This window comes from Tiliqua scincoides, chromosome 4 (assembly GCF_035046505.1).
Source record: "Tiliqua scincoides isolate rTilSci1 chromosome 4, rTilSci1.hap2, whole genome shotgun sequence".
NCBI classification, from domain to species: Eukaryota; Metazoa; Chordata; class Lepidosauria; order Squamata; family Scincidae; genus Tiliqua; species Tiliqua scincoides.
The window spans coordinates 108,225,102-108,239,079 of record NC_089824.1 but is presented as its reverse complement, the minus strand read 5'-3'; the positions used below and the strand labels follow the sequence as shown (position 1 = coordinate 108,239,079).

The 13,978-nt window shown below is 41.4% G+C and overlaps 1 protein-coding gene across 1 annotated transcript in view; it reads left to right on the top strand.

Annotated features, from left to right (window-relative positions):
* TEDC1 (tubulin epsilon and delta complex 1) overlaps nucleotides 1-13,626 on the top strand; it is a 33,114-nt gene extending 19,488 nt beyond the window's left edge. The window contains exons 6-8 of the mRNA XM_066624524.1: nucleotides 6,401-6,487; nucleotides 9,765-9,968; nucleotides 13,135-13,626. Coding sequence (XP_066480621.1) covers nucleotides 6,401-6,487; nucleotides 9,765-9,968; nucleotides 13,135-13,527 — 684 coding nt within the window. The 3' untranslated portion in view covers nucleotides 13,528-13,626. The remainder of the gene's footprint in view (nucleotides 1-6,400; nucleotides 6,488-9,764; nucleotides 9,969-13,134) is intronic.
* Nucleotides 13,627-13,978: the final 352 nt, after the last annotated feature.

The following is a 13,978-nucleotide window of genomic DNA, read 5'->3' as shown; positions in this document are numbered from 1 at the left end:
CATTGTATGTCTGCTCTTCAGTGCCATTGCCTATCCCTAGTTCACTTCAGCACTCTTATTTGCTTCCGACTTGCTAGTAGTGCCCCTTGCAGAAATGCAGTGCAAAAAAAAAAAAAATTGTGTAGCAGGGCAGTCCACAACTTAGCAATATATCCAGTGCATGACCAGTGTGCAGTGACCTCAGAAGGAATGAACTATCAACAATCTGGGTTACTGATAAACAAATGGCAGCTTTGCGATGCAGTCAGCTGTAAAGCACATCACCCATAGGTAGCTTTGCACACATAGTCCCATTTTGGTAGTGAGATTCAGCCTTTCATGGTAGCTCTACCGTGATATTTAAGATCCAAGGTAAAATATTTAGAGAACTAGTTGTGAAATGCTTCCAATCTCTCTTGTGCGCTGTCTTGGAAGGATGCTTTTCGTTGTGGCAACTTTGATCTTAAAAGTATTTCTTTAGGTTTTTTATAAAGAAGCTAGACAGCTTCTGCTTGCAATTAGTGCCCCAATGGGAAGTCTTGGCAGTGTTCTAATAATGTTCAAGCTGGCCATTCTACTTTGCAATGTTATTACCTTGAGCTAAAAATTTCCCTCGGCTCTCATCTGTCACCTAGATGGGCCCACAGTGGAAATTTTCCATACCAGAAAGAGAATTAATAGAGCTGCAGTTCCATAGTTGCTGTCATCATCTTTAAGTAAGGCTTCAGAGAAGAGTGATTGCTTGGCACGTTTTATTGGCCAAGCATGTAGAGTTCTTGGTCCTTGAAAAATGATTCCAAGGTTCATTTTGGGCTTCATAAATTGCTGGAGTGTGTAGCAATTGTATTGTTCCTTGTTCATTATGGTATGTGAAATCCCCTCTCATGTGGAAGTTGCCTTTAAAATAGACTTCCCACCCCCCCAGTCACCACCCTTTCCATACATCTCTACTCTGATAAGCTCTGCCTTTCTAGATGTTGTAGTGCCTTAGGAGTACATCCTGTCATTTAATTTAATGCTACTATATTTGTAAGACATGCAGACTGACGCAAGATGATTTAACTGACCTTAAAGACTGTGTCAAATGATATGCCGTGATTCAAATGGCAAAATATTATTCTTTTTGCTTTTCGCATAAAATACTCAAGCACTTTTGCACTGGCTTCCTGAAGCATTCTGGGTCATATGTGTGGGTTGGTTTTAACTAGGAATGATTAGAACAGATTGCTTCCACTCTAGAAATGTTTTGATGGATGTGGAAGGTTCCCCCCCTCCCCCTCCCCCAAATAACCCCAAAGTTGTTCTGATAATTCCAGATTAGATTCTGGAATTCAGCCTTGGGTTCAGTACATCACCAAGCAAAGAGCATCATTAACTTATTAATGGATCTGCTAGATGTGGTTTGAGGATATCCCCTGGCTGCACAATGCCTTGTCAAGTGTGTGCCGAGGCCTCTGGAGCATGTAATTATCAGCCACACAATCCTACACTCTGTGTACCGGTGACTGGACTTGCTGTTGCAAGGCTACAGTAGCCCTTTCCAGGCTGTGTTTCTGCAAAGGCCCAATGCTATCATTACATCAGTGTAAAGAAGTAGTGCATCCTGGGTACCTCTAAAGTGATACCAGAACTCTGCAAAACATACAAAGTCCTGCTCTGGTCCTGAAACAATTCTTAAGCAATGGGAGCCCCAGAATTGGATCTAGGTTTGGATTAGAGCTGAATTGGGCAGCAGTCTCTACTTTTAACTGATCTACGCTGCCCCTACTTTCAAAGTCTCTGCCTTCTCTTTGTCTTGGTGGAATCTATATGGACAACCAAAAGTAGGCCATCTTAGAAGGCCTTGTGTCCAGCAGTGGTGAAAATGTAAGATCAGCACATTCAAAGGATTAGACTAAATAACATGGGTTAGTTAGTTGATGCATCAGGCATGGATTTAAAATGTGGATTGTTGATGGGAACATCCTCATAATGTTGTTGTTGCAAAGAGTATTGATTTCTAGTTTGAATTGCAACACTTGGGAGTGCTGCTTAAACACATGCTATTGCCAGACAGGAGTGACAACTTGAGCAAATTAAATAGGAAGGTCTTCCTACCGAAAGTAAAATAAAATAAACCCTCCTGGTTTTATACATCTGTATGTGACCCAACTCTGGGGCAGGTAAAATTATATTTTTTAAAAAGAAGCAGCAGCATAAAAGTAAACTCTAAAAACCAAACGAGCACCAAGTAATCTAAAATCCCAATTACTCCTATTTCTTGAGATTTGTTTCAAACGCTGGGACAAGTTTTGACTCTTGCTGCAGGATTCATTTCTTAATAGATTCAGCACCATCTCCTAATTAAGGTATTAGAGCTAAAAATATTCAGATTCTGAATAATCTGGGAGGTATCTAACAAAACCAGATGAGGGCTGACGTTTGTCAGGGGGGAAATGCAGAGGGAGAAAAGATCTGTCTAACTTGTCTGAGGGACTTATTGAGAAGCCAACCTCAACATTTTTCCTTGGTGAGATGTGTTACTATGGATGCTCTGATAACACATGCCTGCACTTATACATGTGCACTCAAAGCATACATGCTTTTAGGGATGGTTTACTGCTGGTCATAGTCCACATGCCTTTGGACTGGTATTGAAAACAGAGGGAAAGGATAGTGACTCCAAATCCAAACAATTTTTGAAAATAACTTTTTTATAAGGAATTGAATATACACATGAAAATTTCATAGGAATGTAAAACTGCTAATGATGATAGAAGGCTAGGCAGGTTGACCACACTTACAGTCCAATCCCGGAGGAGCCATATACCGCCAGAATAAGCATTCTAGCAGCATGTGGTATTTTCTGGCAGTTGCAATATATGACACGCTGGAGTGCATGGACTTGCCACCAAGGCCAGCTCTGCACACTGGCGACCTCCAGATACCTGCCAGTCCTGGTAAATAAGCCTAGGGATGGGAGGACAGAACGGGGCCGCAACAGGTTCCACCTTGTGTTTGGGTGATGTGTTGTTGTCTGCCCCCTGTGCCTCTGTAGTGGTGCTTTGGTTGTCCTCTTCCAATTAGACGTATTGCTCTTATTATGATTTTACTTACCATTTTATATACTGTGTGTTTTAGTCTGGAATTGTAAGCCAGCTTGGGCATTTGATCCAGCATAGGAAAGGCAGGATGTAAATCTTTTAAAATAAATAAACAGAAAGTGATACATTGGGCTATGATGGGCTGTATTTGCATGCCTGGTGCTTTCTGTTGATCTTTCATATAGTATTTTGGAATGCTCAAGCACTTGACATACATTATTACAGTGATCTTTATAACATCTTTTGGGGGGGTAGATTAGTATTGCCATTTTACTGTTGGAAGTGAGACGAGGATTGAGACTGAAAGATACTGGCTCACACCTAGTGCATTTGTCTGAGGTGAGAATGTATGCTTGTAGCCACTTTACAGAAATGGTCTGCAGCTTGTTAGGAGCGGGAACCTACCTAAAACCCCATCCTTCAACTTTGGGCCCACCTTCAAGAGCCTGTGCACCCATTTGTGAAATTTGCCTGTAAAGGGGTGTGGAGCCCGTGAATGAAACCTAGGACTATATAGGTCCTTAGCAGTGATAGGGCAGAGCACACTAAAGAACGTTTCAAGTCTACTCTGTAGACTCTACGCCTGTGAAGGAGAATGCTTAAAGTCCACAACTGTAAATGACAAATAATCAGAACATATGTATAAAACACAATTTATATCTAATTTGCATTTTGATACAGACCTGCTTGACAGACACAGCTCTAAGGCTTTGTAGATTACCTTGCAGATAATTGTAAATACCAAAAGTGCATGGTTTGCTAGAAGACTTGGAACAGGCTCCTGGTATTAATCCCATTTTGACAGGAGATGGTTTCTCAGGCTATCTCTTCTTCACTATAATCACAATAAACTATATATAATCCAAATCTCATTTACATTTCCTCAGGTATGTATCAATACCTATCAATTGTCTGTGTGAATAAGCATTGGTTGTGAGCTACTCTCAGTGCATAAATGTGCTTTAGAATTTTGTTCTGTATTAAATTCAGATTTGATATAGGATGTGCCTTATACATAATGTTATGTCATTTATAGTTACGTGCTTTTGAGCATGCTTTTAAATTTGGATTCAGAACTGGTGCAGTTATGAGACACTAAAGTTATTTCAGGTGTTTCCCGGTCTTGATCCGCATAGCAATGCATTCATATACAATACCACATTTTTCCTTCATTTTTCTGCCTGTGGATGTCCAATCACTGTGTCATTCGGCCGCTGATTTCATTCCAGACCAAATGGAAGGAGAGAGAGGACAGAGGGATGCAAGTTAATGCTATGTAAGCATTTTATTTGTTTCTTCTCTGGACTCTCTCTAATTGGATTATGTCCAGATTTGCCATGCTATTAATAAATATATCATAGTGACTGAGTAGGGATTCTCACTGCCAGCTCCATTTATTAGCATTTATACTAGAACAGAAAGAGTCAATTTAAGAGAAGAGTGAAGTTGTTTACAAATTACATGGCCTTGCATGTAAAGAGCATGGCAGTTGCTTACATGGCACTCCCTTTGCCTAACTTTGCTTCTTTTTTCTCCCTTCCCTTTTCAAAATTGAGAAAAAGGAGGCAAGGTTAGGCAGAGCTGGTTAGACAAGGAAAAGCAGGTGGATGAACAGACTACTGCGGAATTCATTGAGAATGGCTTTGGCCAGTTACTTTGACCAAGCCCTCCAATGTCTTCAGGGTTTATCTAGTTTAGGATTCCTAATCCTGGCTGTTGTGCAACCTGCAGGAATGAGCCTCAAAACAACAATGGTGACAGCAGCCCTACTGTGAGCCACCTGATGTTGGGTTGCACCTGATGTTCTGGGTCTTGACACACCTGTTGAAGACCTACCCATGGGAGTGTGGAAGCTCTCCATGACGGTGGGCACCTTAGCTTACAATGTTCACGTCCACATGAGTGAATTTGTAAGCAACTTCACTCTAAATGAACTGTTTCTGTTCCAGCATAATTGCTAATAAATGGAGCTGGAAGTGGGAATCCCTGCTTAGCCACTATGGTATATTTATTAATAGCATGACAAATCTGGACATAATCCAGTTAGAGAGACAGTTCAGAGAAGAAGGAAAAAAGAAAGAAAGGAGTCATTCCCATCAGGAGATTTTTCAGAAGGTGGTGCTCGCTTCTCAAGAACTCACATCTGTTGGATTTCAGAAAGTGTTTACAAGACCGAGATTTCGGACAAGGCCCATTTATGGATGCAAAAATGCTCTTATGCTTCCTGTTGACTGTTACTTTGGTTTCCACTGTCAAAAAATTGATGACATGGTTCATTATATTGCATTTCATATGATATCTTTGGAGGTAGATTTCTGAAATAAATTTTGCATGGTTGGATCTGAATGTGTGATACTGAAAATCCTCTCATTATTACAGGCAACACAGTTTGCTTTGGTGGCTTATGCAATACGAAATAAATATGTACATGTAATGGTTAACTCTCTTGTTATGGGACACATTCAATTTAACCTAACTGCTAATTCAGACTTGTGCTAGGAAGTATATTCATGAACATCGTGTACATTAGCCTTCTCTTTTTGATTTATTATTATTAAGAATATTTATATACAGTTTTTCAATAAAAGGTCATTCACAAAGCCATTTACATGACAAAATAAATCAATACATGCTTTATGCTCTGTCATGTTTATATATACCTGTGATGCTGTCTGTTCCTCATAATCGTTTTGGTCATAAATAAAATTGACTGTCATTACAGTCCATTAGGTTTTCACACCAGCTGATTAAGCCATAGAGATCTCATAGAGGACGTAAACCTGTATCTGTTCTGTATCATTTCAGATTGCAATTGGGAGCTTACATGAGGGAATGCTCCACTATACAAAAGATAAAATTCCCTGCACCTGGAAAAGTAGCACACCAGGAACAAAGATTATAGCTTAGCTTCTTCCTAATATGCTACTTTTCTGTGCACCTTGGTAATCACACTATGGCCAAGTTCTCATGAAGTATGAACTGTGAGCCAGTGTTTTCCAATTCATATCTGACTTTTGGCAACCCACTCTCTCTCAGCCTCACCCACTCTGCCCCAGCAGATAGTGGCTATTCTATATCTAAGCCTATTCCCAAGGGCTTGCAGTCAGAATTTTTGTGGTGATGTATATGGAGCACTCGAAAGTGCTGTATACAGACAAAATATTAGAAGTGGGCCGATATGACTTGTGATGTAACACTATTCTGGCTTCGGAACCCTGGGGTTTTGAGTGCAGACTTTGACCTGCTTTTGTGCCAAGTCCTTTCAGCCCTGTCGTGAGAGTGCCGTATCATTTTTGGTTGCACAGCAATAATAAGGCAGGATGTTTCTTTTTATCTAGTTGTTGCAGTTGATGGAATCTGAAAGCTCTCAACTGGAAGCCTTTCTCAGATGGAAGTGTCTGGAATCAGTTTATTGGTGTTGGATGGTAAGCCCTAATTAAATACTTGAAGTGTAGTTCTTTGTCTTGAAATATCAAGTGTTATCTTGAATAAACAAATATTACATGAGTGCATGTTGCTTCCTCCTCTTTCCACACAAGCAGAGCTCACTGTAAAGGAATGGAGGAAATTATATTTATTTTCCTAAAATATTGATATCCTGCCTTTCCCATCCCCATTGGGAAGTGCCCAAGTGTGCTTCATTTTTCCTGAATATTAGTGGTAGTCCAATCTCCAAGGGACACAAAATCGGAAAGAAAAAATGTTATTGGGAGGAATAAAAGGGGAAATAAATTAAAGCATGGTGTTAAAAACAATTCTGTTCATCACAAGGCTGTTGGTGTTTCTATGGCTACTAAGTGGGAAGGGGCACAAGTTACATACACGGCACAATTCTATGCATGTCTACTCAGAAGTAAGTCCCACTAAGTTCAGTGAGACTTCATTCCAGTAAGGGTGTATAGCAGTGGTTCTCAAAGGGGGGGTTGCAACACCCCAGCCTGGGGGCCCTGGACTCTGCCCCCATAAGGGGTGGGCACAGGGGGGAAGGCAGCGACACGATCCCCAGGATTGTGTCGCTAACGGGGGTGCAGGGGCTGGCATGTATATACCAGTCCCTACAGCAGCCTTCCAGGGGTGTGGGGAGCCCTACACGATCCTCCGCAGGGCTCCCTGAGCTTTCGAAATTGAAAGTGGAGCGATTGCGACCTACGTCCAATTTGCTATTGCAAACCTGGGGGTTGCATTGCTGCCTTCCCACCCCCACTGTCTTCCCCTCTCCCCCACTCGTGCTTGCAGCAGTTCTCAAGCTCCCTCCCTTAAATGGGCAGCATCAGCTGAAGGTGGCAGTGGTGGGTCTTCACTCTGCTGTCTTTTTCTTCACAGGTCCTGGATATGAATGAATGATCTCTTTTATTAAGTGCTTAACCAAAGCTAGTGAATGTACAATGTCTCCTCTGGATTTTAAGATGCCATTTGAGGTTGAGGGCCCTACTGAGGTTTCTCTCACTTGGTTAGCTGATGGCTGTGAGTGGGGAAGGAGCCTGCAGTGAATCCTGCATTCTCTCATCATGTCCCCTAAGCATGCTCTGTTTGGTTCTGGGCAGTGCAGTTAATGCCTGCTTGTATGGTACAAAGTCCACTCTTCTCTTTTCGCCTCTTATGAACAAGAACCTGTTCTCCTTATTTTATGCTTTTAAAAATATGACTGTACATAGTTTGCTATAAATAAATGGCTTTTCCTAAGAGGGCTTCTAAAACTTCATTACAGACCATGGGGCACTAAATTTTATGAGGTGTCAAAACTGCAGTCAGACTGTATGTTTGGAATTGCAGATTTCCTTCAACAGCATTGAACAATTTAGGAATCAATAAAAAGCTCTTTGCATCTGATGATGGCTTCAGGAATAAGTGCATTCATTTTGCTTAGATATGTAGCTTTAACGTTTCTACAGCTGCAGAAAATGTTTCTTAAAGACAGTGAGTTGAAGAATGAGCATTTAAAATATACCCATCAAGGTTCTTGTAGTAAATTGTAAACCTTTTTGTAAGATGCTTTAAAGCCCACAAATACAGTTCATGTATTTCCGCGACTTGCATAGGAGCCTTGCTAGTGAGAGTGAAAGTAAACCAAGAAGCTGTTTCTTGTTCCAGCTTTATTACTCATGAAATTGTTGAAGGTTTTGAATTGCACAGAAGCAAAATTGAAAAGTGGCTCTTTTTTAGACTAATAAAATTTAATGTTAGGGTTTAGAAAATGTTCCAAAATGTAAGGGGTCTTCTAGGAATTATTCCTGCATAGGGACTGGTAGCAGTTAGTACTGGATTTCTGGGGATTTCAGAGACCTCTTCCTGCTCTGATTTTATCTAATGTAAATGTTTGCAGTGAATCCAGGTAAGTATGTGATACACCAAAGAACTGCCTTTATAATACGTATGTCAGTCAGCAAACCATCAGTTGTTGTGATGAATTAAACTGAAGAGAAATCTTACTTCCTTATCTGAATGTTTCAGGGTTAAAAGTTTTAATTGGGCAAAGGGGCACTTGGGCAGAGAGGCACTTTTTAACCTGATACTCCTCTTAGAGTTAGCAGGGAAAGTGACTATTCATCCCAGGATAGCATCTTTTCCAGAAGTTGTTTGCTGATGTTCTTCTGCATCTTTTTGGATTGTGAGCCCTTTAGGGGCAGAGCCATTTAATTATTTGATTCTCTCTGTAAACTGTTTTGTGACCTTTTTTATTGAAGAATGGTATAAAAATATTCTTAATGATTAACTATCATTTCAGGCACACCTTTTAATGGCAGATATGTATGGTGTTCCCCACATAGCCCTATTAAGAGGATCCAGGAGCCAAACGAGAAATGGTCATATTGAGAGGAATCATCATTTTATCAGTGACGGTTTCTCTCAACGTGATCATTTCTGATTTGGAACTGGCGTTTCCCTTTGCAAATATTTCCTTGATTTCACAGAAAATTTGGTTTAGATAGCTATGCTTGGGACATTGTGAGGATGACTTACATTAGGAGTACAGCAGGCGGTGTTTACCTTCTATAATCTACATTTATTTTAGATTATTTGTGGTTTGTATGGAGTGGATCATTATTCCAGAGATGTACTAGCACGTGTTTTGCATTTGCTGTTCTGAAAGTGCCTTCCTTACTCCAACAGACAGATAACTCTTACTCCACTGGGAAGCTGAAACTCTTGTCATTTGCAAGTACCTCTCAAGGCCTTTTTTTGGGAATGAGCAGCCTTCCAGTATTCTCTAAAAACAGAATCCACGTCACTCGAGAGCTGCATATCTTTTCACAAACAGAAATTGGATGCGATGGTGTAGCTGGAGTGGGGGTGGAGCACTCAGGCTGGCAGCGAGGCTGGCAAGTACCCCCCCCTTTGGAGCCATTCCCAGCAGGGGGAGCAAAATGGAGCTGTATAGCTCCGTTTTCTCCCCCCCCCCGTGGGGAATGGCTCCAAAGGGGGAGGCCACTTACCCATCTCACTGCCAGCCTGAGTGCTTCGCTCCCCTCCAGCTACGCCACTGATTGGATATAATGCTATCTCATCTATTTATCCAAAGTTATCTGGGATTAAGCTGGTAACAACTCACTGGGGGCACAATCCTAACCAGGTCTACTTAGAAATAAATCCTGTTTTGTTCAGTGGGGCTTACTCTCAGGAAAGTGTGGTTAGGATTGCAGCCTGGGTTATGTAAAATGATTTAATTGTCTTCTGGAATTTTCCCCCTCCCCCACCTTGCAGGAGACTGTTCTGGATCCTAAAATGGAAGGTGTAAAACCGCACAATGTGTGTAACAAGGACAGTATTTTGCCAAGTACTGACCTGGGTTGCTGTGGTATTGGCAAAATGGTTGAGGAAATTGACAGATGCAGAAAAGATCTGGTGACTCTTTGCAATGGGCTGCTTGAGCTTGCAAAGAGCAGAAAATTGGGCTGCTGTGAAAAGGTAAGAGCTATTTGGAGGGCTTTTTGAAATTCCATTTGATTTGATTCAATTCAGAATTCTGTTTTATTGTTTCAGTTTGTTCTCAGCCAGCTTCTTTGTAGGAAGCCTAACGTCCAATTCACACAGTCTCATCAACATCAGTAATTTTCAGCCACTGTGCCGTGGCACGTTGGTGTGCCGTGAATGTGTGCCACGGGAGTTTGGGTCATATTCATAGGCAGATTGGGGAATGTGAGCCCGTGTTGGCAGCACAGTGTTGCCTTTTCAGTTATCAAAAAACTGATGGTGTGCCTTGACAATTCTAGTGTCTTGTTAGCATGCTTTGAGATGAAAAAGGTTGAAAATTGCTGGTCTATATAAGATACTGTGTGTATTCAAATTGCTTCCACCCCCCCCCCCCCCCAGCATGTTTTAGTGTAGACCTCCATTATGCTGAGTCAGCTCATTGGTCTGTCTGGCTTAGTGTTGTCTGACTGGCAGAGACTTTCCAGAGTTTCAGACAGGAGTCTTTTCTAGCTTTACCTGTAGATGCTGCAGGTGTTGAACCTGGAGCCTGCCAATACTCTGCCACTGTGCTCCAGCCCCTTCCTGTAGGGCTGCAGTAGTAGTTTGAGAGCCTGCCTCCAGTGCATAATTTAATTTGCTAACAAGTTGAGGAGTTTCTTGTTTACTTTTTGGAGTATCTCTCTACCTTCTCTCATAGGGCAGGTTGTACTCTGCTATATTTTAGTGTCTGAATGTTAAACCCTTTCTCAAAACTGGCTTCAGCCCTCCTTTTTTGCCCCCTGGCTGCTGACAGGCTGAAGCATTTTTTGTCTTCTGAAGCTTTACCAAGTCTCAAAGGATCATGTGATGCATAATGTAAAAGGCAACCCTTTTGTCACCAGTTGGTCTTTGTGACTGCAGTGCTTCTTCTTACTACTTCTGAGTGTATATTTGAATGCAGGTCTCTCTCTTGAGCGCCTGGCTTCAAAACTTGCTTCAGTCCCTGTTCAAAGGATTCTACTTTTGAGTTGGCTACCTTCCATTTCTGGATGAAATCGGCAAAGTTTGCCACCTTTCAACTTTCTCGGAATAACAGTAGCACACCTGGGATGGCTTTGAGCAGGAGTGATTTGCTTTTAAAATGCATGAGGCGAAGGTGCACATTTTTTCCTCTGTAGGAAATTGCCAATCCTGACAGAGTTTAGTGCTCACAGAGAGTGATCATATGTTGTCAGTACAAGTGTTCCAGGGCACATGTACTAAGCAGTTCACATGTTACCCAGGACACACACGTCAAGGGGTTTTTCACTGTTGGCCTAGCTGTGCACCCACTTTCTCTGGTACCAGAGAAAATAAGTTGGAGGCTGAATATAATGTATTGAAGGCATTATTTATGTATAATACAGAGAAGAGAAAAAGCATGTGAAGCAACACAGTAGCAGTAGTTGAAATTTCACTAGCATGCTGGTGCCAGTGCCACCCTGCAGACTAGAAGAGACAGCTCTGTTCTGTCCTGTATGGGGGTTTTTGTTGGTAAGATTTATTTACAATTTGAAAGAGAATAAAATAGAAAATATCCTACAGATTTACATTTACATATCCTACAAAGGTGTATTTTGATCCTAAAATTCTTTAGTGTGTTTTTTTTAAAAGGATATTCACTGAAATAGACATGGGTGGGGCAACAGTAGATTTTATGGGTTGAAAGTAGTTTGCATGTATTATCTTGGTAATTGTCACACCAAGTCTGCAAAGCAGTCTATTTGATTATTGTCCCAGTTTTTATTATGCTCCCAGTTGGTTCACTTCTTTTTCCCTTTTTCTGCCTTTATGTGCAACCCCATCTCACTAAGTCACAAGCAGTACTTAAATTACAGGCTGCCTTAAGGTTTTGGCTGTCTGGCTGCCTCTTCCCCACCACACACACCCAAGAGCCTGATTTGGTCATATACTCCCTCCTGCCAGTGAGTCTCCTACCACACCCCAAAGCCAACTGCCTCAGAGTCCTATCTACGCTGGCTAAGGGAGGTTTCCAACCATGTACAAAGCCTTAGCCGCTGCTTGTCATATCTGGAGCAGTATCAGGATCTAGAAGAACTTTGGCCCCAAAGTAAGCAAACGCCTGAACTCCAGCAGCTGAAGGAGCAAGGCAGGGATGGGTGAGGCCAACGACTGGATTCTGTCTCAACTTCCACGTTAACTATAGGGCTGTTCCTCTCAGCTGTATAATATATGGATATAGAGAAAGGGGAAAAATTTGTGAGGCCAAATGGCCATGAAATTCAAGAGGTGCACTCTCTGACAGTTCTATGTAATGATGAAATATATACAAGATGACAATTAGCAACAGCAGTCATGGGTGTTAATACTCTCTTTCTAGCTTAACTATCTTAATTAACACCTGTTAGGGGGAAAGAAACCTATTGTCATTCTATAGGCCTAAACAGATGGAATCAAGCTTCTTGATAAGTAACTTCCGCAGTTTCATGCTGTTTTGAAGATCCTTTTGATGAAGAATGAGGATGGCTTTCCTATCAGCCAAAAACGTTTTGGAGGTTGGCATTGTCTCACAAGTTTCTGGGTGTTGTCATTTTTTAATGTCGGATTTGCATTCATTTATTCCTTTGCAGCATTCAAAAGAAAAATAATTGATTACACTTGGAAACCCGTGAGAACATAAGCCTACCATGGAGCTTTATTTTTTGTGTAGTCACATATGAGTTTGACCACTAATTCTTCTATGTTAGTATTGCTAGGTCTTTTAAATGATGGTGAACCTTCACCTCCCCCATGATCTCTTTACGTGTCTTCTGTGTGGCAATAAATCTTAGTATTTATTGGTTGGTTTTCAATTGGAGATTTTTCAAAAATGTAAATAGGGGGGAATGGGGCATGCAGTTGGTGAGAAATCACAACTAACAGCTAAATCCTACCCCATAACATTTCGCAATGCTGTGTGTGTGCATGCAGGCATGCGTAACAAACAAAACCAAAACTTGTGTGTGTATGTGTAGTTTTGTGCCAAGAGTGAGAAAGAGCTTGGCATTTCTCCTTCCAGGCCCCAAAAAGAATTCCATTGTACTGTGTAAATTAGTGAAGACTCTTGCAATGAGGTTCCATTCCATCCTTGCTATTTTTTAAAGAATATATTATTGGCCTAATTGTTTCTTCCTCTTCCTAGATCCAAGCAAAAAAGCAAGAACAGCTAGGAGAAAGAGAGCTCTACAGGGCTGTCAGGAAAGCCCAAGAGGTTGTGGAACTGAAACTCTCTGATCTGAAATGCCACAGCAGTGCCTTTAGAATAAATCAAATGCATGGTCCGTACAGACTTGTATTTAAAGCCAAGTGTTTAAAGGGCAGCAAAATGGATCATGGCAGGTCAGCACCCAATAAAGCCATTCTTGAAGGAATCACCGCAGCAGACGTGATCCATGATCTGAGGAAGAAAGAAGCAAGGCTAAAGGCTGAGTTGAAGCAACGGCAGGAAGAAAGCAGGCAGAAGGTTCACGAGGCTGCAGAGGGGCTTGGTCAAGTATTTTTCATCCCACCAATGAAAAGACGAGAGGCAGAGTAATTATAGAATTTGGCAGGATTCATTCACTTTAAAAGGACTACTTTGAACCATGCATTAAGGCTAGCATTGGTGTCCCCCCCCCCCACACTGTCTTTGGGGGGGGCAAGTTCCTTCTTTAATATTTTATTGTGATTTTTGTTTTGCATCTTCTTATGGAATGTATTTTAAAATGTTTTGTACACTTTCTCAGGTGTTGAGGTAATTAGTTAATGTTATAAATAAATATTAGCACTACGTAGTTGTGAGCTGCAAGTTTTCCCTCTTTCATTTACAGTGATTAGGTGAAACTTTGGCTGGAGCAGTTCTCCATAAGAGGAAGTACAGTCAATTTTTGTGCATGAGCTAGGGCTAGCCTGAAATCAGAGTTTTGCCTCAAATTGGGAACTGAGGGGCAATTTGGGGAGGTCTGAGCATTACCAACATTTGGGGCTAAAGAGAGTTGAAGTGGCAG